Source organism: Etheostoma cragini, chromosome 1 (genome assembly GCF_013103735.1).
Source record: "Etheostoma cragini isolate CJK2018 chromosome 1, CSU_Ecrag_1.0, whole genome shotgun sequence".
In the NCBI taxonomy this organism is placed as follows: domain Eukaryota; kingdom Metazoa; phylum Chordata; class Actinopteri; order Perciformes; family Percidae; genus Etheostoma; species Etheostoma cragini.
Window position 1 is genome coordinate 25,524,046 of NC_048407.1, and position 23,861 is coordinate 25,547,906.

The 23,861-nt window shown below is 38.8% G+C and overlaps 1 protein-coding gene across 4 annotated transcripts in view; it reads left to right on the plus strand.

Moving 5' to 3' along the window:
* The window catches only part of LOC117957562 (FERM domain-containing protein 5-like), a 68,134-nt gene that overhangs the window by 33,552 nt on the left and 10,721 nt on the right, over nt 1–23,861 (plus strand). Inside the window, exons 2-7 of one of the 4 annotated variants that reach the window (XM_034897369.1) lie at nt 14,840–14,944; nt 15,169–15,177; nt 16,652–16,694; nt 16,869–16,947; nt 19,985–20,082; nt 22,757–22,880. In XM_034897369.1, coding sequence (XP_034753260.1) covers nt 14,840–14,944; nt 15,169–15,177; nt 16,652–16,694; nt 16,869–16,947; nt 19,985–20,082; nt 22,757–22,880 — 458 coding nt within the window. Of the gene's footprint in view, nt 1–14,839; nt 14,945–15,168; nt 15,178–16,651; nt 16,695–16,868; nt 16,948–17,369; nt 17,443–19,984; nt 20,083–22,293; nt 22,584–22,756; nt 22,881–23,861 lie in introns of those variants that run through there. The other 3 variants (XM_034860257.1, XM_034867464.1, XM_034866672.1) reach the window with 3 other exon arrangements.

Sequence of the window (23,861 nt, forward strand, 5' to 3'; positions counted from 1 at the left end):
CCCCCCCCCCCCCCCCCCCAAAAAAAAAAAAAAGAAATCAAGGTTTGTATCAAATCCTAGGTCAAAAATTGTGATGCAAACCGAATCCTGTGGTTTGGTGTATCATTACAGCCCTATCAAAGACCTTTAACTGTAGGGAGACGGCTTAGCGTGAGTTCAGCTGGTGCAAAGTTGCTTTGGTTATTAATGCCTGACAAAATCGTATCTTGTGTGTAAGCTTATTGGGCTCTATTTTCAGTATCTGGTCCTGAGTGTTAAGATCAACTGTGATCAACTGAGGTGATTGTATCTTCTCCTACTGTAAAATAAGTGCTGTAATCTTTTCTCAAGTTTTCCTTCTCTCCTCAGTGGAATGTCCAGCTTTCTTTTATCAACAGATTGATATAAGAGGGAAGCTGTTTTACTGCTGCTCTAGCTCAATTTTCTATTCACAAAACCATTCTGGCAGAATCCTGACTGTTGTGACAGCACATTGACAATCGCATTGTCCCCAAAGGAAATAAACCAATTCATCCAATGCACAAGTGTGCTCATGGTGCATTCTGGGGAGAATGAGGAAAGATAATGAAAAACCTTTTGCGTGGAGGATACATTGCCTCTACATCGTCTGAGAGCATGTCTGTCTGCGTGTGCCCACCATCTGGTACTTTGATAAAATAAGATATGATAAAATGTGTGTGTATGTGCCTATGCATATGCGTGTGTGTGTGTGTGTTTTAGCATGGTTTTAAGATAGCTCAGGTGCCTGGTGTGTGTGAGCTCTGAAATACAACAGCGTCCTTCCGAATCCTTGTCTGGATGCAAGCGCGGCAGATGCAGGGCGCCTCCTTCTATCATGGAGAGTGATCAGTAACACGTTTGACCTGCTGTCTGCTCGGTCAGGACAACCGTATCAGTTGTTAGCACTTTTTACAGAACCAACCGCTGTCTGCCTTTTGTTACAGGCCTGCCCTAAGTCAGTGCCTATAACACACTGCCAAGGTCTTTCTATAGATAAATGTGTGTTTTTACAAAGCTTTGACTTTGTGGTCACGTTAAATCATTTTGTAGCAAATTATTTCCTTCTGTTCATATGGGGTATTACTGAGTTGTTCTCTCACTGATTTACCACAACCTCACCCAGCAAATCTTATCGCTCACCTTTTCACTGTGATCCAAATGGTTGCTCAGCCAAGTAATAACATCTATGTATTAGCAATGCCCCTTGAGTTAATCTCTTATGTGGACGTCAGAATAGGGCCTAGGAAGCTGAATAGTTGTTTGGTAAAGTGACCTCTGGGCATTTACCTCAGTTAGCCCGTCAATGCTTAAATCAATTATTTCTGCCACATTGCGTTAAAGAACAAAACGTTGCTGCCACCACCACAATAGTCTTGTTCAATAGGCTAGAGTTGAAAACCAAGGGGAGAATTGTTATAAATGCTTCCAAATTCTGCCTATATTTGCTTGTACAATCATACCACAATGAGGAATTCACAAGATGCATCCATCCAGTGCATTCATGCTTTTATGCTCAACTCCATGAACATGTCACAGAAGGTATGCACTACAAGATGGAAGATAACTTTTATGATCCTCTGACTTTTTATCATCAGGTCAACAATAGCAAATTTTCCAATACTTTGCCCAATTACACTACATGGGAGAAGATAGCCTTCAGGTCTGTCTGCCAGAAAGGCAACAATACAACCATCTTCTCTTGTAGAATAGCAGTTATATTGTAGGTTTTTGCTATTTTGTGTCTTTTACATATTCTGTATGTGAATATGCCTTCTTTAAATTTATGTTCTTGATTCTTGCAACAATTTGCCTTATTGTTTATTTCCATTTAATATGTTATGTTACCAAACACCAATGGAAGTAAGTCAAAACTTACTTGGCAATACATTGTATTTTGATTTTATTAGTCACTATTTGTCAGAAGTGTAAGGAAAAGTATAGTTTACCAGTCACCACTATGTCACAGCAAAATACTCCATCTGGGCAGACAATAAGCACTCATATGAAAACTGCATTGTGATGGCAATTCTTGTTTAAATAAATACTTTCAGGCAACACTTGTTTTCTGTAGGTTTATTCAATTATCTGCGGATGGACTCACACGTAAAGGTACACCAAGTGCATGTATGCTCATATGAGGGAGGAGAGGTAGCTGTGAGAGCAAAAATTAAAGCAATATAAAGATTATCATATCACAGGGAAACATTGTCCCTGAAGTCTCAATACTGCAGAGAACATAGATGCTTTGTATGTTACATATTCAGCGTCATACCTAAGTCACTCTAACTCCAAGGGTTACAAGAATTATAAGAAATGATTAATATAAAATTGTCGCAAAATGCAAGACAACACAGCATCCAACCTTGTACCATAAACCGTGGCTGCAAAGTTCAGAGCAGTTTGTTGTGAACACTTCTCATCTCATATTTTTTCATAATAACAGAGGCTCCAGTTTACCGTCATTATGCATGCAAGACGATATTAAACTGTCAACATTATTGAACTGAAGATGAGTGATTGGTTATTTTTGTTTACCTGATTCTTTGAGTTTGAGCCCTTAGCGGGCTCTGCTATAATGAGCTTTCTATTGGAAGCTGTCTGAAAGACGTTTACAGACACCAGATGGTGCAGGGTTAAAGGAGTGTGTTTTGCAGTGACAATTTCTGTCATTCTGTCAATCAAGTTTGGTCAAATGTGTATATGCTTGTCCTGGATATACTGCGAACAGGAATTGCTGAATTAGGTTTGTGATTGCAAATGTATGTCAAACTAAGCTCTAAGACTAAAGTAAGGTCTAATGCAGAACATCTCAGATTAATAAATGAAAGTGTGGAGAACATTACATTTCTATTTGCAGCAAGTCTCCTGTGATCAGGAGCAATGTTCCAGATTTTTTGGCACAGTTTAATGGATCCAATTTAGAGTGTCACCTCATTTCTTACAAGGTCCAGTTCAGAATGACAGTAATAGTTTAATGTGAGAAAACGCACCTCGGTTTTTATCTTGAGAACAGAGTCGACTCCATCGCTTTTTTGGAAACTGATAACGACATGAAAATTATATATTTTTTATACAAAAGGGGCGGGGGAGGTGGCATAGCTCAGTCCATAAGGAGTTGGGTTGGGAACCGGAGGGTGTGTGGTTTAAGTCCACATACTAACCAAAGTATGGAGTGTGGATTGGTAGCTGGAAAGATGCCCACTCCCTCTGACATCTCTCCATTTGCATGAAAAGGTCCTGAGCATGTGTGTATTTCAGGCCCGTGTTATGATTTCTAACAAAAAAAGAAGGTAAATTATAATTTCCCCACTGGCGATCAATACAGTGTAAATTATTATTAGTAATTATTACAGTTGATCTATGATGTTTTATACTGATTTCGTAGAATCTCAGATTTTTGTAGTATTCTGCCATTTGCCATTTTTCCTGTATTTTTACATTTCATTCTTTGGTTTCTATATGCTTAAATAGTATGGAACAATACATTTCACCAATGTTATTTACTGACAAAGAAGAAACTAACTTCCTAGCTGTACCCTGGTGTTACCTAAAGGTTTCCAGTTTGTGTTATCTCTGCTGGAAGAGATTGTGTGATATATTGTAGTATATCCATGTGTGCCTATTTAATTGATTATATAAGTTCTGTCCTTGAATTATGTGTTCTTGTTGTACCAGTCATGTCGTACTGGACAAAAAAAGCTGGAACTTTAGGTGAAAATTTCGTCACTCAAGAACACAGCTGACAGTGTATCTGTGACACAAACCAGTGCATGAAATGGGCTGTGTCTAGGCTTCATATTTTCCAACCATAATTTGAATCACCTGTCATGTGTGCAGTTTATACATCTAAAACCACCAAGAACATCTGAACACTTAGGAAGTTATTTCTCTGAAGTTCACCAAGTATTATAGAACAATGCAGTGTTCAGTTAGCATACATTCAAAAATATTTATTTATCTAAGTCAAACTGTCTTTGAATATTCCTTAAATATTCGCATGTTCAAAAATATCAGTAAAAAAACATGACTCCTAAATACTTTTTTTTAAATACTTGCTGTGTATGCTTTTTTAAATAACTAAGCCTACAGAGAAAATGTGCATTGCTGCAGAGATTGTTTAAATGTCAAACACGGCACCAGCTCTTGCCTTTCTATACTGAAGAAAGTGAGCATTCAGCTGGACTCCCATTTGACTTTAAAACATTTCATCGTCGGAATTTTCATTTATTTTTTATCGCTTACCGGTTTGTTTTTTAAATGTCAATGCTGCGGTCCATTGACGTAGAAGTGAAAGACACTTGCTCTCGTCAGATTGTTTGTAGCTGCTTACTGAAGATTTGTACACATTATAAACGTTTGGTATTATACCTTGATAGTAAGCCCCGGGTCTTTATTGGCATGTTGTCAGTGGTTTGTAATGCACTGCCATTGCTCATTAATAATTACATAAAAGCAATGCCAGTAAAGTCATTGCAACCTTACATATATTCACGTTATGACATGACTGAGACTCTGACAATGTTTGTTGCTGCCCAGTAGCCTACTTTTTCACTTGGATATGACTGAAAGTTGTGTGTTGTGTGTTAAAAGTAGAGGTACTCATGTTTTGTTTGCATCCACCACAAATCACCCAAAGCATGCAAGATCTGGTTAAAAATAAAAAGATTTAAAGAGTCCAGGTTGAAAAGGTGTAGACAACAGAATCCAGATCAAACATTGACAGAGTTATACCTAAAACTTTAAGACTTAAGAAAAGTAAGTGCATTGTTCAGTCCCTCAAGCAGGAGGGGTAGGAGGGACAGAGAGGACAGGCGCTAAGGGGTTTGGCTTCCTTTTTGTCATTCACATCACTGCCCTTTTCCTGGAGAAACACCTGAGAGACTCCTCAGCTGGGGCAGCAAGACACTTGGTGTGACTTTTCTCTCTTTTGTACTGTTGCCTCTCTTCCATATTATTTGTTCACCTTTCCTTTATCATTTTTCTCAATTGTATAAATGCTTTCTCTTCTGTCCAATGCCCCTCTCTCCTCCTTTCTCTTCAAAAACCTTCCTTACCAGTTATAGCGTTAAAACAGTGGTGAGCACTCAGAGTACTGTTGTCTCTGTAAGTCTTGTGGGTTTCCTTCTCAGGGCCATTTCTCCACCGTGCTATCTCTACAGTGGAGCCCCCGGGAGCCTGAGCCAGTAACTAAACGAGAGAATTTACACAGCTAAGCACTGATTGTTAAAACACATTCCAAGCATTGCTGAGACCAAGGGCAATACGATGGAAGCCTACTGACAGTGAACATCTTAAGAGGATCGCTGTCTTTCTGTCTTTCACCTAAGGGGGTTTAAGGGGCATGTGAGTGAACACAAAAAGGCTATGTAGAGATGTACGCTGAATATACTATAGTCGTGTAAAGTCATCACTATCAGTAAAAATTGTGAACCAAATTGTGGGTTTGGTGTACCATTACAGCCCTACAGAGCTGGAATCAGACACCCAAGGGGAATCTTACAGTAATGGGCAGGTTAGTTCCAAAATGTAATACATTACATATTACTATTTGCTGTCATTTGAGAGTAATTAGTTATATTACAATATTACTGTCTAATTAAAATGTTTTACACTACTTTTGCATTATCTTTGAGTTACTTTCACCAACATAACAGCGGAAGTTTGACTTGGCAGGTAGCCTATGGATTTTACCACCGGATAAAGGCTCCTCTTCATCCACTTAAATACATCATAGATTATTCATAATGTATTTTTTTAATATGAATATGCTAAGTAACTAAAGCTATACATACAATAGGGATGTAGGAGAAAATGAAAATACTCAATTGAAAGTACCTTAGTTGTAATAACGTATGGCATAGTTACTCTCCATGGCTGATAAAATGCTACGGCATTTATGTGTAGCGAGCCTAAACATTAATTCCCAACATGTTTATATCTGTCACAACTCGGACACACTGCTGTGTGCGCTGACGTCCCATCACCTGTTCTGACACTAATGCTGTTCGTACCGCTTCTAGCGCTGACCATGGGAATAGTAACGGTACAGCTCCCTTGAATGCAGCATAATAACTCCTGAAAATAATGTCCTTCTCGCAAATGTGTCTGTCTCTGCAGTCATCTCAACTATCAAATAGAGCAACAAGAAATAATACTCCCTGCTTTCCTGTGAAGAAGTTAAAATTCGTTGTAACTCGGATTACTGAGATTGTAATGAGTAAAATATGACCAAAATTGAATTAGTTATGCGTTATATTACTCTCTTACAGCAAAAAGGAATACATTTAGGTTATTGCGTTGCTTTTGTAACACGTTACTCCATCATTGAAATCTAAAGTATAAAGAAAATGTTTTTTAAAATGTTTATGGAAGTTTCACTCAAGAAGAATCTAGATACTGGATAAAAGAAAATGTTAAAGCAATTACAGTGTGAAAGCCAAGGAAAATAAAACAGACTTTTTTACAGCATTATTCCAGTTGTTGGAAAGAGTTATGTTGAGGTTAAATGAGGGACAAGTAATATAGCCTTGAACAATTTATATAAGTGTCCCCATGCTATGCAGCAAAAATGAATCACTAGCATGAAGCCAAATGTAAATTAATGACTGTGCAACAAAAAAAAGATCCAATCCTTTACAGTCTTTTAGAATTACTTAGAGAGGAGTGATTCTAATCTATAAGCAGTAGTATGAGTTATTGTCATAGTTTTTGAAAAAACTAAAATTAACTGATGAATGTGATTGTTAGAAATACCAAGTTCTCACTGGATTAGCCTAAAATCTAAAAGAAAAAGGCACCACCACGTTAATTTGTTTATTAATTTTCTCATATTCATATCTGCACATTACATCCATGGTACCACTGTTACATCATCAAGTTGTTGGTACCTTCTGTTCATTAGTTTAAAGTGCTCCCTTTGTGGTTTTTTTACTTTTTCCTCTCACTTTATTTTTAAATCTAATATCTTTTTGTGTAATAGGTTTACAATGTCAAGAAGCCCAACAGAAGTGTGATGCCTCACTCTGTAGCTAAAATGAAAGCTCAACACACAGGGTGAAAAGAGGCGCTGCAGCAATGTGTAGTACAACTAATGTAGTGTTTTTGGAAAATTAGACCACATAAACCTATTCTGGTACAACCTCTAAATACAATTATGAACCTGAAAAAGAGCATAAGGACTTTAAGGTCAAAATGTCCACATGGCATTTTAATATAACTGATTAATTGCTTGTTTGTCAGGGAAGGCACGCAGAGTGGGGATCTTCTACTAAAGCTGCTGCCTGACAGGAGCATCAACTACGGTCTTTAACTTCTGTGCCTGGTCTCCAGAGTATGTAAAGTACACATTACCATATCATACGATTATAGTAAGCCATTCACAGGCTTTGCTGGAGGCAGTGACTTTAAGAACAGTGAAAATCAGCATAAAGATCATGCAGTGAGGCACTGAAATATGCTAACTATCAACACTGCAGTTGAGCCCCAAAGAAGTGGGCATTGTTTAAGACCACCATAAACCATTTTATCGACTTAACCACCTGCCAGCCAGGAGTTTAGAGCTGTATGGAGATACGAAGCCACTGTCAAGCACCAGTGTTACCAGGCACTACCGTAGAAGCCTTTCACGACCATGCGCTTAGCTGTTGCAATTTCCATCCTGCAGTTCAAAATGACACCATATTTTATTGATGTGGTGTTTCCCAAGGTGATATGGAACCAGTCTCAATAATTAATCTGATGCAAGGCATTAAGGTCCAGGCCAAGAGAGTGGCATGCCGCCCCTCTTCCAAGGACCACAGAGATAATTTGGCCCTAGTCTCGGTTATTTCCATCTATCCATTTATCACTTTTATTATAGGTGTGATGAAACCCTGCGTGTGCTTCCATGAAGCACTTACGGGCCTTTGCTTGTTTAATACATTCCTCTTCCACTGACAGGCCTAAACTAATCTCATTTCCCCATGAGTCACTGTGGCTAATATAACGGCTTCCTGCTGCACACACCCCCATACTATTACTACTCTTATCACTAACATAAGACATTCCTCATAAGAAACATATTATACGGGTGCCTTGGTAGCTCACCTGGTAGAGCATGTGCCCGTGTGCAAAGGCCTATTCCTAGACGCAGGGGTCATAGGTTTGGGTCCAACCTGCGTCCCTTTATAGCTGGCTGTCGTTCCCCCTGTCTTGTCTAATAAAGGCTTAAAATGCTACTACACATCTTCTTCTTTTTTTTTTAAGACAAAAACATATTTCATTCATGAACACGGTGCAGCACGTGCACACATTTTTACTGGTTACTGTTACAGCTAAAACTACCAATAGCCTAACGACTGCTGATACTAGCAGTAAACTTTAATACTACTACTGCTACTGGCACAATTTCAGTGTCTGCTTTCTAACTTACATCGATTTGCTAGGGCTAGTTATTACAAACAAACTTCTACTGCTTAACTGAGTCCAGGTTGCTGTGGCAGACGTCCATGTCCTCAGACACACACTTCAAATCCTCCTGTGGAATTCCAAGGCATTCATAAACCAAAGCAGGTGGATGATCTCTCCAGCGTCTCCTGTGCTTGCCCTAGGTCTTAAGAATTTACCCATGATGCCCAAACCATCCTAACTGGCTCCTTCCAGCGTCAAGGTGCAGCAATGCTACACCAAGCTCCTTTTTCTAAAGGGTGAGCTCAAGAGACCCTACAAAGGAAGGTCATTTTGGCTGCTTGCATCAACAATTGAATTATTGTAGTAACTACCTAAAGCTCATGCCAGTAGGTAAGAGTTGGAATGCTCATTCCTCTTCATTTGTCTCACATGTCATCTTATCCATGCTCATGAACAGGACCTTGAGATAGAATTTACCATTATCTGGGGGACGATCATGGCCTCTTGACTCCCTCTGTTTTCTTGTCAATCTGCTCCTCCTTGTCAGAGTACAACACCCACAAACGATGCATTTGACTTATTTGACGCCAATAATGTGGACACAACTTTTTCTGTGGTTACAAGCCTCATTTGGCTCGTAGCAGTTGCCCCGCAGGGTCTTCACGCAGCTACAAGCTTCTCAAAGAATACGGTCATAACCATTTACATCCACAAAGCATGTGTAGACTGGATGAACAAACTCTTATAAACTCTCCAAGGTCCTTGTTAGAGTAAAGACCTGATCCACAACAAATGGCATCTGCATTCTTCCTCCTGAATGTAAGGTTTGGTCAAAGCCTTGCTTCCTCGTCATGAGTCATAGGCGCATCTTTGAGGCCAACTGACAGTGCTAATGTCTTCTAACATCTTCCACAACTGAGTCTCAAAAGGAGCATTTTGTTGTCAAGTTACAGACAACTTAAAATCAATATCAATTAGGTGTTTAAAATATTTTGTGTAGCTCATAAATGGAAGAACCACCTACTTTAATAATTCCAATATGTTATTTCCATTGCCTAAAAAAGTTTTTGTTTTCTTGAACATTTGCTGCTCGAACACGCTCTCTTTCCCCATATAGCAGTCTATTTTTTGGATTTGCGGATGAGTTCTTTAGCTTTTCAAATATGTTTGGACTGTCTTGGATTAAAGGAATTTATGAATGAATTTGGAAAACAGGCGTAGTTGTCCTTTACTTTCAGTTGTATCCAGAAGTGCAACATGGTTTGTTTCTCAGCTAAAACTGTACGTGATACTGTAGCCGGAAATAAGGTTTTGGATCTCATAGACACCTGGACGTGGACACATACAGTATATGTAGCACAAAAAGAGCAGGGCCTTCAGGCCATTTGTCCTGATCAGTGGAATCCAAAACCAGACTTTAATGACTTTCCCATGAACTACATGGAAGCCGACAAGGCAATCACGGCCCCAGCTCCTTTTATTTTTGTCAAAGGTCCCAGCATACACTGTGCAATATAATACCCTTACTTACTCATCACGTTTAAATGTTAGCTTTACATTTATATCACATTTCACGATGTGTACTGATAAATTGTACTTAAGTGCTGTTTGCTCACTATGATAATGAGTTAGTTAATGTGGCCGAAATGTCATGATTTTATTGGTAGATGTTAATCACAATTTGAATAATTAAATTGATCAAAAAAGGCCTTCAGCTCTTGACTGATAATGACCGATCAACCTCAGTATTTTATTTTGCGTTAGAAATTTGACATTAGAAAAGTGTGATTTGAACAGCTGAGGAAGCTGTACTCAGGGTTTGGAAAGCAGGTGATGAATGGTTTAATTACTTTGAGAAGTTGGTTTGGGTTGACTGGATGGAAACGCCATTCATCAAAACTATACTGTAAATACGTTATGGGGCAAGTTATATAGATGGAACCCTAATTAATCTTACATAAAGGGGCATCAACTGTCAGAGCTACAGCGATTGTCAGTACAGACTAATTCCAATTGAACCCATAGGAAAACGGGCTGATATTAAGCTCATTAATAGTTACAATTCTCCACAATGTGATATGATGAGATGAAAGTAGACAATGTTTAAGCCACGCTTTGTTTACTCTGAAATGGGATGCAGCATTACTGATTAAAATCCATCTCAATAAAATAATGAGCCTGTTTACTGCAGCATCATTTTACTCAGCTGGCATTTTTTTAAGCTTTTCCTGCCTTTTAAAAAAAAGTTTATACACAAAAACGTAACATTTGCTTACCTGCAGTACTGTGTAATAGATGGCTACAGTTCACAGACTTGCACAGTGTGGTGCTTTATAAATAATTTGTTCACAATGCATTCTTTCTGTGGTCAGTGTAAAGTCCTTGTGTCAGATATAAAACAAAATAATTCCCACTGCAAAGCCTTTTGTACAAGGTCTAACTGTATACCCATTTATCTTAATAGCAGGGTTATTTTATTTCCCGATTCCCTGATATTTTGGCAATAAAAAGGTTTTAATCCTAGCTTAACATGGAGCTAATCATTTCCCGCGCAGCAATAAAAAACAAAGTGAGAGAAAACCGTGAGAAGCAATTTCTCCCACTGAAATTACATGACCACAAACCACATAAAAGATCTATAGTTTATTTACTCAAAAACAATAAAACAGTGCTTCAATTGGCCTCATATAGCATTTCCTCTCTGCAGCCACTAGTGTATTGCAGCTTGGCTCTTGGTTTAAATCTCATAAGAATGTTGAAGAACACTTAACTTTGGATCAATAATGTTTCTGCCTCAGAGCCTGCCTTTTGTCCCTGTGGAGCCTCATTCAGTTCACAGAAGTTTAGTGTGTCTCGTCAGTATGCAACACAACACCACATATGCATTAGAAGTGTTTGGTCAGCTGCCTATAGGCAAAAGAGATTATTCTGCTTTATACTATTGCTGTTAGTCCAGCCAGACAATGAGCACAAAGCAAAGTTAGAGTGCGCTTCGATCTCATCATTACAAACTGCATCAGAGTGCAGAGTCAGGTGAATTACCAGGACTAATACAATTACCTGCACTCATTGTAATGGACAATAGAAGACTCCAGATCAAAAGCTCTTTATTAAGTCGTACCATTTAAAATATGTTGTGACAGCTGATAAATCCATTGTAGAAAGTGTGTGCTTACAATGTTTTTGTGAGCGAGGACATTTTTGTCAAGGAGTTGAGAATTCTTTATTAATTTCCTTTTCATTTATTCGCTGAAGGGATTGAGATGAATCTACCTGCCTGTGTTGTAGTTTCATAACAACTAACTTGGATGTGGATCATCAATAACCTCTTACAAACACACACACTTCGAAATATAGACAGATTTACCACACACACACACGCATATTAATAACCTGGTGCACAGTGCACACATAAGGAAAAGGCAGTTTCAACTTGAATTAATTGGGAAGGCTTTTTTTGGGCACTGCTGTATTTTACACTACAGTGCACAGCAGATGAAGGGGGTGGGAGGTACAGGCTATGAAAATGTTGTGGACGTAGAGGTTTCACAGGTGTACCAAAGACATTTTATAATAGAGCAAAAAGAATTGAGGCTTCTTGTGTTCATGTGTGAGACCACGCATTGATGTGCTTGTTTCTATGTTTGCTGCTGGGCCAGTCGGCAGGCCTGTCCTGGTGAGTCAGGATGTATGTGTTGACAGTGACATACAGACACACTGACAGAGGAGATGGAGGATCAGGCGATGCATCCTGGGAAAGGTCTGGAAAGTGCAAGGCTTGACCTAAGTGAGCCTGATAGATTTTGGTTTGGTTGTGCTTTGGTGTGGGTTAAACATTGGTGGATGACAGACGTGGGTAACTTAACTCATGCATATACCGTACCTCCTTAATGCTTCGATGGTGTGCTTTGATGTAATAGAATCTCTCCAATATTGCTTTTCAGGTCCTTTTGGCAGGTTTATTGTTATAGACACATGTTCTTTTTTAATCTACAAAGATTTAGTTTTCATTTTAGTTTCACCTTGTATTTTTGTTTAATATTTTATTCCATATGTGTCTGTAGCTTCAATAAAGTGCTGACACAGGAAGATACAGAATACGTAGTCAATATTGACGTTTTATTTATGGAATTGTTCCGGTACCGCTTGAGGTTCCGCCGGATGTCATTTACTTTCGTCTGGATGTCCGTCATCTCCCGCTTTTTTTGTGTGGACGTTCTAAACTCTGAATGATTTACGAGGACTTTGGGTAACCACTCCTCAGATCCCTGCAGGGTAGATCAAGACAGCTAGCTAGACTATCTGTCTAATCAGAGTTTTCTGTTGCACGACTAAAACTACTTTTGAACGTGAAAAAAAGAAAGATAGTTACATTTGAAGGTGCCATTTTCTCTTTCAACTAACACAAACAAATCGGAGATTCTTTCAGGATACGTTGCAGCATTTTGCAATCATTGCGTTCTGATGTTGAGTGAGACAGACAGTTGAACAGGCTTCATGATAAAGATGCTCATATATAATTTTTTCAAAAGGGATTGTATTTAAAAATGTTTTATAGATGAAACCTTCCATGCATTTATTCTCCTGTCCTCTCTTTTTTAATACTGTGCTATGGCATGCTGTATTAATCTGTGTCAACTGGCCTGGCTTGTTTTCTCTCTCTCCCTCCTCTGTTTTCTCCCTCTCTTTAGTTGGTTTTGTCTTTCTCTTCTCTTTTTCCCCTTCCGTTCTCATATATCTGCCTTTGACTTTCTCTGACTGTGCAGTTTTGAGTAACTTCTGGGAACGCAGTGTCTCTTCTGAAGAGCATTTCAGGATATTTGTCCTTTGCCACTATAGTAAGATAACTGTAGCCTATATGTAGAGTGAACATAGTTGGAGATATCTGTTCAATTCAACTCACAGTCTGCATGGTGTTGAAAACAGTAACTTTAGTTTCCACACATGTATGTATGCATGCTTGGATTGTTAGCAGTATGTGTAAAATGGTTGGTCATGTCAGTGGTGAAAACATTCAATGTCTGCATGTCAATTTAAAGTTTGCTGATCTATTCCATAAAACTATTTCAGTTGATTTGGAGAAGGCTCAATCACCTGAACTGTATGTGTTGGAGCTTGTTTAAATCACTTTTCAGAGTTCCTATTTGAATTTAGCTAGCTATGCATTTGTAACCAAAGCTCCAATTACTGGCACATGTTTTTTATGCATTCAGTGACAGTCTTGTTTGCTATACCTTATTGTTGCAGTTAAATCTTAATAAAGACCTTATTAAATAGTGTCTTTAATGAGTCTGATGGGGCCGATGCAGCTTTTCACAAGGGCCCTGCTAAAACTGTGTCAGATGGTTCAGAGAATATAGGATCCAGGTGCAGAGACAGCAGGCAATTGTTGTGGTTGAATATTTAACAAAAATCGTTATAATAAGAGGACTCCTAAAGATAACAGGCAATCCACATAAACATAACAGGCAGAATCCCAAACCGGGAACAGGCAGAATTCCAAAAAAACAGGACCAGCAACCACAGAAACAGTGGCACGCAAACTCTACTAAACAGCAAACAATAATCCAATAAGAGACAAAGACAGAACAGAGACTTAATACTCAGGGTAATGAGAAGATAAGAAACAGGAAACACTAGGCTGAGTAAACAGGTAAAACACATAAGATAATCACAATGGCAGGAAAACTAAAGACAGGAATTAAAATTACACAAGACAACAGAGAAAACAAACTTCACAATAAAACAGGAAACAGAAACATACAACCATAACATACTGCCAGCATAGCAGCTCTGTTTCCTCACTCACACCAGATCAAGAGACTATAGGACATTTCAATTAGGTTAGTTTTTTTGAACAATTTATTTCATCAACCTAGTTAAAATATTAACACTGTATATAAACATTTAATTAATTAGGTTCTTGAATTATACAGAAGATATAAAAAAGTACTAATATCTTTGGATGGGTCAGGTTTAAGCAATCCATTGCATGACAAGGGCTTCTTCTTCTTTTCAGCCTGTCTTTTGCCCACACCTTGTCTCACTGCTTTTCCAGGTCTTTTTATGCAGCAGAAATATCTTAATGCTTTCGCAGGTGGCTGCTGCCATGACATAAATGTTTGATAGTCCTCGTATATCTTCCTTGAGGATAGTAAATATTAAAACACTGGCTGGTGGCTGTTTTGACTTCTCAGAGGCTCCCAAAAACTTCCTAATGAGAAGAAAAAAAAAAAACATTTTTGATTTGACACTATCAATGTTTTAAAAACGTCTTCCTTATTTTGAAATGTGTGAACCGGTTATTTGCTGCCCTACATGGGGCAAAGTGTAGACTTTGGTCTAGACTCTACGGTTTTTCTAATTCTTTCTCTTTCCTTCTCTCGTCAATGTCCCTCAAAAACAGGTACATTATAAGAATTTCTCTCAACTCCTGTTATTTCTCTTTCAGCGGGATGCCAAGGGACAATACCTGTTTGACCTCATCTGCCACCATCTCAACCTGCTGGAAAAAGACTACTTCGGCATTAGATATGTTGACCCAGATAAGCAGAGGGTAAGTATTCATTTGAGATAACAAGCCCAACTACATTTCAGTTGGATATAAGTCAGTTGACTATGCAACACTGTGACTTATGATTTGGTTTTGTCTCCTTCTCTCTGTTATCTCCATCTTTCGTCCTTTCTTTCTTTCTTTCATTTCCTGTCTCTCTATCTTCCTTTCTGGTCATTTGTTTCTGTGTCATTCTTTCATCTGAAATATCTGTAATGATTTTAAAGCTACAGTTGGTAAATTTCATGAAAAAAAAAAAAAAAAGCTCTGTCGTATTAGTTGAAACTGTCAATTTATCCTGACAGTACAACATAAATTTAGATAATTTGTGGATAATTCAATTCCTCTGTCTCCTCCTGGTGCTCCTAAAAGAATACCAAAGAAAAAATAAAAGTTTTCTTAAAACATTTGATGCGAGAAATACGCAATGCAGTAACAGAATCTTGGTTCATATTTTATTAGCACTGCCTATAGTTTGATAGTTTGAAGGCAGTTCAGGAACAGTCATTGACACTGCGTTACAGACTTCTCAGCTGTGATTGGTTGGTAATCTTTGGGCGCGGTGGAAACTTCCAAATGCCATTAGGGGCACTAGGAGGAGGCAGTTAATCTGCCTCATGTACTCCTGTCAGGAAATAGTGACAGTTTCAGCAAATTTGATGAAAACGTACCTTCTGAACCAAGTTAACGCCCCCCTTGAATTAAAAACTAGTTTACACAAACTCTAAAATATGCTTTTTTGAATTAGCCAATAATTTGTGCACCTAGAGTTACAGCGTGCTTATCCCGTCAAAAAAACATTTAATGTTGTCAAAGGTAATATAGCGTTGTGTTTTACACACAAGTCATTTTTGAAGATAATACTCTGTGTTTATTGTTAAAGATCTTGAAAGGCCTGAGGAAACCTTGTGAAGCTCATGAAAGGATAAGAAGCTATCTGTTGGTCGCATTGTCTCAGTCAGTCTTCACCATCTCTACACCGTCTTTTAGAGTCTGTAGATCACTAGCTAGAGTCTCACAGGCAGTAAGGAATACTTTGTTAAATGTTGTTAGATTTTCTTTTCCCTCTTCATAAATATTCAGGACACGTAGGTAGACCTGCAGGTCAATTATGCAAGCTGGAAAAATGCCAACCCCTTTAATTAATATGAAGATCAATCAATCAGAAATTAGCACAGTACTCTGAATTTGCAGGACTCAGAGTATTTGTTAATCATTGCACTTTTGAACTGAATAACAAATGTTTTCAAGACTTGAAGATGTTATCCATTTTGCAGTTTCTCTCTTTTTTTAAGCTAAGAGACATTTTAAGACAATGTGAATGCAGGTGTTGCTAAAAAGTTAAGAATTAAAGCGGCATCATTGTGTTTAACATCTCCTGCATTGTAAGCGCAGTGCGCCATTATTTTCAGCATGTCATCATCTCACTGATTAGAGCCAGTTTGGCCCATGATGTTTAGCACTCTGACAGAGAACAGCAGCCTCCTGATTATCTTGCAAACAGCTTTCCTTCATCTCCTCTCTGCATGGGGAATGTAGTAGAGGGGGTCTAAATAAGCAGGCAAGGCAAGGAGATGGAAGTAATTCTGCTGTTCCATCCAGCTATGGATTACAAGTCATCATGCTCAGCTCCTGAGCAATCAGACTTCAGACTGACAGTTTAGCAGCTGAAGATTCAGTGGTCTTTACCTCTCTTTCTCTCCCTTTCAGCATTGGTTGGAGTTTACAAAGTCTATTGCCAAACAAATTAAATGTAAGTATTTAATTTAACATGCCTGATTAGTTGGTTAAATAAGAAACCTTCACGAAAATAAATGTGCTAAATATAAATCGTGCAAAACAGATGAAGAAATAACGATCACACCAATCACGGAAACCGCATTAGAAACATGACAATAGATTTTAAATGTTTGTCTTTGTTCCCCAGCCCAGCCTCCATTCACCATGTGTTTGCGTGTCAAGTTTTACCCGCCAGACCCCGCAGCCCTAAAAGAGGAAATCACCAGGTAAGATTTTAAGATAGCATGGTGGGCTGCAGGTGGCGTTGCGGGACGTATGGAAGTCAAAATGTTGTCTGACCATCGTTTTCTCTCATGACTCTCTTTTTCTCCCACTAATGAAGTTTCAAAGGTGAGAGTTGTGACAAATGAATGCCTCTTCAGTAATTTGTTTTGCATTTCCAGTTAAATCAAATCAATTAGATACAAGAAAATGGTACGAATGGCAGTCGGGTAGAGCAATGTTTTAAAAGAGTCCTATCGATTTTAGCATTACTCTCATGTAACATTTTTTCATTTTTTAAATGGATCAGAATCGATGCACAAGAAATATCATCTTTTTCATTTCATGGATTCTTCTTCCTTGTCAAAACCTGGCACCTACATTACCCACAATGCAACTTGACTACAGACAATTTGGTCATCAGGCACATTATGCTAGTAGCGGCTAATGTAGCCTCGAGCTTCTAGCCTCAAGCAGAGATAAGGAGCAACAGAGGTCTGGTAAGCTCACTTCTTTCTAACTTGATTTTTAAATGTGTAGTCTTCAGCCCCATCCAGCGTGACTTAAGTTACATAACTTTAGTCAATTTTCTCAGACTTAATTTGCAAGTTCGAGATGGCTCTCGTATACTCATGTGTGTCAGTAATGTGTTTTGTTTTTGTATATAACGGAGGAGGAAATTATCTCATGTTCCAAATCATAGCTTGCACAAAGCCATGTTTTCTAAGGGGTTCAGTTTTCTGAATCAAATGTGTTGAAACATCCTCCGAGCTAGAACTGACAATCAAATTTTATTGATCTTATATTGAGTAAAATTCTTATTGCACACTTAACAGCCATTTTAAATCCAGAGCTCCCCTAACAAAACAAGTTTCTTCCCAAGGCTATTGTGTAGAGGTACCAGCTTAGCACCACACAAGACAATTGCGATTGGTTTAAAGAAATGTCAGTGAACCAAAACACGCTTTTTCCTTTCCAGGAATGTTATGTGGACCAGCTAGACCTTCCTGTGCAGCACTGTGGAGGAAGGTCTGGCAATGCGAGACTACATCCGGAGAAACCCTTCTGAAATTCTCTTTCCTTTGGTATTGCAGCTCTAGGTTCATTGCAGCTGTTGGGTTTGTTTGACCACACACTGGTTCATCATCAAACTTAATGTGGAAAAAGTGAAGTCTATTTAAAAACAGAAATTCAACACAAGTGGCCTATCAATCTTCTTTGGACTATGGACAATTACATCATACAACTATTTTGGGAGTCATAACCATAACGTGAAAACCTGCATACTACTGATTGGTCGGAGAGTATCAACGCTAATCAATGCGTCTTAATTGCTAGTGACGCAAACCGCCGTGATTACCTGTAAATAGTTTATCTAGCTTTTTTTTTTTTTTGCTGCCTCCAGGTTCATTAGAAAGTAATAAACATACCTTTGCCGTTCTGTGTGTGTGTCGCGTTAGGTCACGGCAGTATCCTGCTATGACGACCAGCCCCGGCTTGCCTCACACATGAGGCAGTACTTATTTTGCAATGGAAAAAGGAGGACGGGACACCACGGGCAAGCCGAAGAGATACTATTAATGGAAAAAAACCATTAGGGACCGATTTCATTGAACCAAAGGGAATGTCTCTATCTTCTCTGCCTTTCTATTAATTTCCTTGTCTCATGAAATCATATCAAAAGTATTCTGATATTTTGCTCTTATCATTGTATGATTCTGCAGCCATTTTTCAGATAATTGAGAAATGGATAAGAGCACTGCAGCTTGGATAGAGGTTTTACAGAATAATTCCTTTTGTCTGAATGGAGACTCCTTTCAGGTGATGGTGATGTAAAAGGGCTCAATAATACACCCCATCTGTATTCTGACGGTGCTTAGTGCCACCATACTATGCTGAGCAGAAACATTGACATGAGTAATCTTTGGATATTGTGGATAAGACCACCAGATTGACTTGCTCCCAGTGGACTTCAGTGCAAACCAGCAATCATGCTTTTAGATCATTGTCAATTCTCAAAATGATTATGCTTTAGCTCAAATTCCGCCTCGAGGTAGGCTTCATGTGTTGTGTCAAATGTTACTAAAGAAAACTTTGGATTTTAAATCATACTGTACATATATTTGGGTTAATTGTTGTACCACAATAAATGGGTTTTGAAACGGCCCTAGCATAACGGGAGTGTATAATGGGTTGTATATTTATTTACATTTCACTGTGTAGAGCTCAAGGAACTGTGGCTAATCTGAAATAACTACAGACTAGCATCTAACACAGACCGGTGAACACAGTCAATATATCTTTTTTTTTGTTTCTAAAAACAGCATCTTAAACTATTTCTGATTGGTTGCAGGTTTTGTCTCGGGTACAACAAGTCACAGTAGTCAGCCTAAGGTCTTAATTTAATTTACTTACTTTAACATAGTATTGTCACGATTTCTTATCCTAAGACATGGCTTTAACTCACCTGCAGCCTCAAGGGACACTACCTTAAATTGTAAACATCATAGTGCTAAGTAAATGCTTAGCTTAACAGCACTGAAGCAAGTGTCTAGGCTGTGGAAACAAGCCAAATCCACAGGTCTTCAAGCATGGTTCAAGACAATAGAACAAACACTGGAAATGGGAAAACTCACTCTAACAGTTAGAAATCAAATAGAAAAAGAAATTGTATCCAGAGTATATAGTTAGAAGAAAAGTTCAACTTTCCAATGAGTGCATAATGTAGATGGAAATGCATGCATGCATGAACACACACACACACACACACACAGACACACACAGTGGAGCTGCCTCTTCATTTTTTTAATTATTTATTTTTTGTACGTTTTGTTGCTGTCTTATTTTCTGACTTTCTGTGAAAAAATTTAGTTTGATAAAGAATGTAATAATGTTTGCACTTGACAATAACAAATCTACTACAATAAAGTTGAAAGCAAATTGTAAACATCCACCGCGTGTCACATTCTGTTACAAGAAAAGGAATGTCGATATTGATCTCAATAATGACCCAAATCAGTTTCTCTGTGTTCCACTCCACAGATATCTTGTCTTCCTGCAGGTTAAGAGGGATCTCTACCATGGTCGCCTTCTGTGCAAGACATCAGATGCTGCTCTGTTGGCTGCCTACATATTACAAGGTACGACCAAATAGGGAATCATCATTTAGGCATTAGAAATGCTGCAAAGCTTTCAACCGAGCTACCTGACCTTTATTTTAAATCAAACTGTCAAACAAGCACAAATTTCCTCACAAGAGTCAAACACTAGGCCGGATTAAGCATTAGGGCAACTGGTCACTTGCCCAGGGGCACAGGCAGGGCATCTAAGGGACCCGGGGCTCTGTCAAATATTATATTAGATCACATTATTAACACAATCCTCAATTTCCTAATTTTATGCAGGTTTTTGTCACCCGTTCAATCAAAATATTATGAGCCTCTGAAAGTGAGGTCAGTTTCCCCAGGTAAAGTTTAAACACACGTTTAAATTAAAGTCACATTTGTAATGAATGTAATTTGCTAAAGGCGGGTCAGCATCAACAGCACGTCCATTACGTCAGCCAAAAGTCAATTCGCTCCCTTGTGATTTGTAAGAGCATTCTGCCCTTTGATTATTTTTGATTTTAATAAAGACAAAAACAGCATAACACAACATTTACTAACTGGCTTGTTTGAATTCATAACGTTAAGTGGGTCGCTGTTTCGGTGGTGTCACATTACAACACACTAGACAGTGCGTGCTGAGACCGATCATTTGTATTCAAATTCTGAATAGTGCACAGGAGGAAGACAAGGTGGGAAATGAAGAAGAAGGCAATAAACTGGAGAGACCAGAGCTCTGTACTGATGTGAACGTCTGTGCTTCGATCACACGCAGGGATTCTGAGATTGATTAGCCACGAAATGCAATGTTAATGGCGTCTTTGTCAGAAAAAGTTAAAAGTTAAAGCTTCAAGAGTCAAAGCTGCGAGCCTTTTTAAAAGGAAGTTTAGCTAGTTTAATATTTGGTAGATACTTAAACTAGCTGTGGGAGTATACTGTGTGAGATACAGTTGGAGAAGACCACAGAAGGAGATGCAGAAATAACTGAAAGAGAAGAGGGAAAGGAAGAATTGACTGAGAAATGAAGAGGAGTCTGCAGATTAAGAGAGAGGGACAGAGGCAGAGAAGGATCAAGAAGAGGAAGATGAAGATGACAGGGAGGAAGAGGAGGCTGCAGATTCAGAGAGAGGGACAGAGGCAGAGAGAGATCAAGAAGAGGAAGATAAAGGTGAAAGGGAGGAAGAGGAGGCTGCAGATTCAGAGAGAGGGTCAGAGGCAGGGAGGGATCAAGAGGAGGAAGATGATGACCGGGAGGAAGAGGAGGCTGCAGATTCAGAGAGAGGGACAGAGTCAGGGAGGGATCAGGAGGAGGAAGATGTTCTCTCGTGTGTGTGGGGGTTTTCTCCGGGTTCTCCGGTTTTCCCCACCACTTAAAATATGTTCCCTTCCCTCTCAACCAAGCTGATGTGTGGTGAGCGTCTGGCGTTGTAAGGGTGCCATGCATCACCCAGGTGGGTGTCACACATTGGAGGTCCCCACCCTGAAGCGCTTTGAGTGTCTATGATAAAGCGCTATATAGATGTAATTATTATTATTATTACTATTATTATTACTATTATTACAATATAGAAATTATTACAATAGAAAACAACAAACACAAAGTAATGATATATATTATAACAATAATATAGACCTTCAGACCTGCTCAGGTTAAGTTAGACACCATTGAAAGCTAATGAGTGGAGATGTGTTTTACAATGACTGTTGAAGATCTCAGTACGGGACCAGCTGAGAGAGAGAATTCCACCATTTTGAGGCAAAAAAAGGAAAGCCTATTATTATCTGTGTTAGCTCATTTTGGCTTCCACTGGTTCAGTGTTTTTCACTTTGCCTTCGAAAATAAGTGTCTGTCAGAGCCTTTCCTTTCTGTATAGTTTTTCTTCACCAGGTGTCTCTGGCTTATAAAAGCACTCTTTGGGTCTGCCAACATGCCAGAAAATGTGAAGCCATGTCTGTGACACACATAAACTGTTTTGGGCTGTCTAAAATGCAGTGTTCAACAGTACTAGCAGGCAGAGCAGTACATAGCTCCCCAGAGAGCAGACAAGTAGCCACACTCTCTGTAGTTCCACCATCTGTAAACCCATGTCAGAGGTTTGTAAACTAGGCTGCTGAAGGTGGCTACGGCCATTCAGAGAAAACTGGCAGTTTTTTTGATGGTATAGAAATGCCACCTGAAAAAGTATTGCCTGGACTCACGGTTAACAATTAGCAAAGAGTTATTTTTATCATGACATAGATATTGTGTGAAATTTGTTTTATGAGCTTCATGTTGAGGCATTATCTTTGAAACATGCACCACAGTAACTCTGTTATGATCAGAACAACCACATACTGTACAAAGATTAAAGTGGCTAAATGTCCTTGGTACAGTTAATGATTACAAAGATAACGTTTCATACATTTAATTGTAGTACTTTTTCATATAAAAAAAAGTTTGACATGAAAATATGACCTTCATGATTGCAGTGTATCTATGAATCATCTGACCAAAATCACTATTTGCTCATTGCAGAAAGCAGTTAAACACTTGTTAGGTATGCATCACATATTATGTTGAGTTATTGTTGCATGGACACACAGCCAGTGTCAGCTACAATATAAGGTTTGGAACGACAATTCCATTTAAAAAATACATTATTAAATTTAGAGTCATCTTCAAACATGGGAGTTATCCTTTAGCTGTGGGTTTTTTTTCCCCATTTTCCAGCTGAAATTGGTGACCACGACCCTGGGAAACACCCAGACGGCTACAGCTCCAAGTTCCAGTTCTTCCCCAAGCACTCAGAGAAATTGGAGCGGCGGATTGCTGACATCCACAAGACTGAGCTAATGTAAGGCGACACTCCCTGTCTACATGTGTACTCCTTAACTTCAGTAGCAGCCACTGTGCAATTCATCACAAAAACACATCAAACTGTTGCTGGTGCTACAAACTGAACTCTGTAATGTAATGTGTCTACTACTGTAATGTGTCCTTAATTAATAGGTCAGTCATAGGAAACTAAAATGGTTTTAGGTCACTGTTTGGCAACTGTCCTTCAAGATATTATATATGAATATATATTATGCATATAAAAGATATTCTAGACAGATTATATTCTCACAAACAACGCTAAACAACCAGTTTATTCAGTCCAACCAAAAGATGACATCTCACATTCCGAACAAATATGCAAGTAAATAATCTGAATACATTTTCAGCTATAGGTTGGACATTTCAAAGCTATTTAAAGTGCAGATTATTCACTTCATTCATATGGTTTGTGTAGGGTTTTGTTTTGGTCCTGGGTTGTCTTACATTTAGTTGCATCCGCACAGGCTCTGTAGACTTGCATACCCAACCCTGCACAACCAGGCACTGAAATTTTTATGTAGAGTTTCAGTACAGACTCTGACTCATGCTGCACATGAGAGGACCCGTCTGCAGCATCCTCCAGACTACATTATTTGACTGGCAGGGTGCTTCTTACAATTTGTCAGTGTTGGGGGGCCCTGCCACAGGCAAACAATGTCCAAAATGACAATGCTCTGGCAACCATTGATGTTTTGGTGAATTTGTTCCCCTTGGTGGTGCTTATAGTTCAGAGAGTCTGGGAACAGTTCACACTATTTAGCTTCCAATGATTGGATTTCAGAAGTCGTCCAGTGAAAAAGACAGCTTCACCTATTCTATTATATAAAATAAATATATATATATATATATATATATATATATATATATAAATTATAGGTAGGTCATGGCGGCGGCGGTAGTGGGTGCCGCTGGTGGAGGCTCAGTTTGCCCCCGTACAAAACCGGCAATCTACAAAACT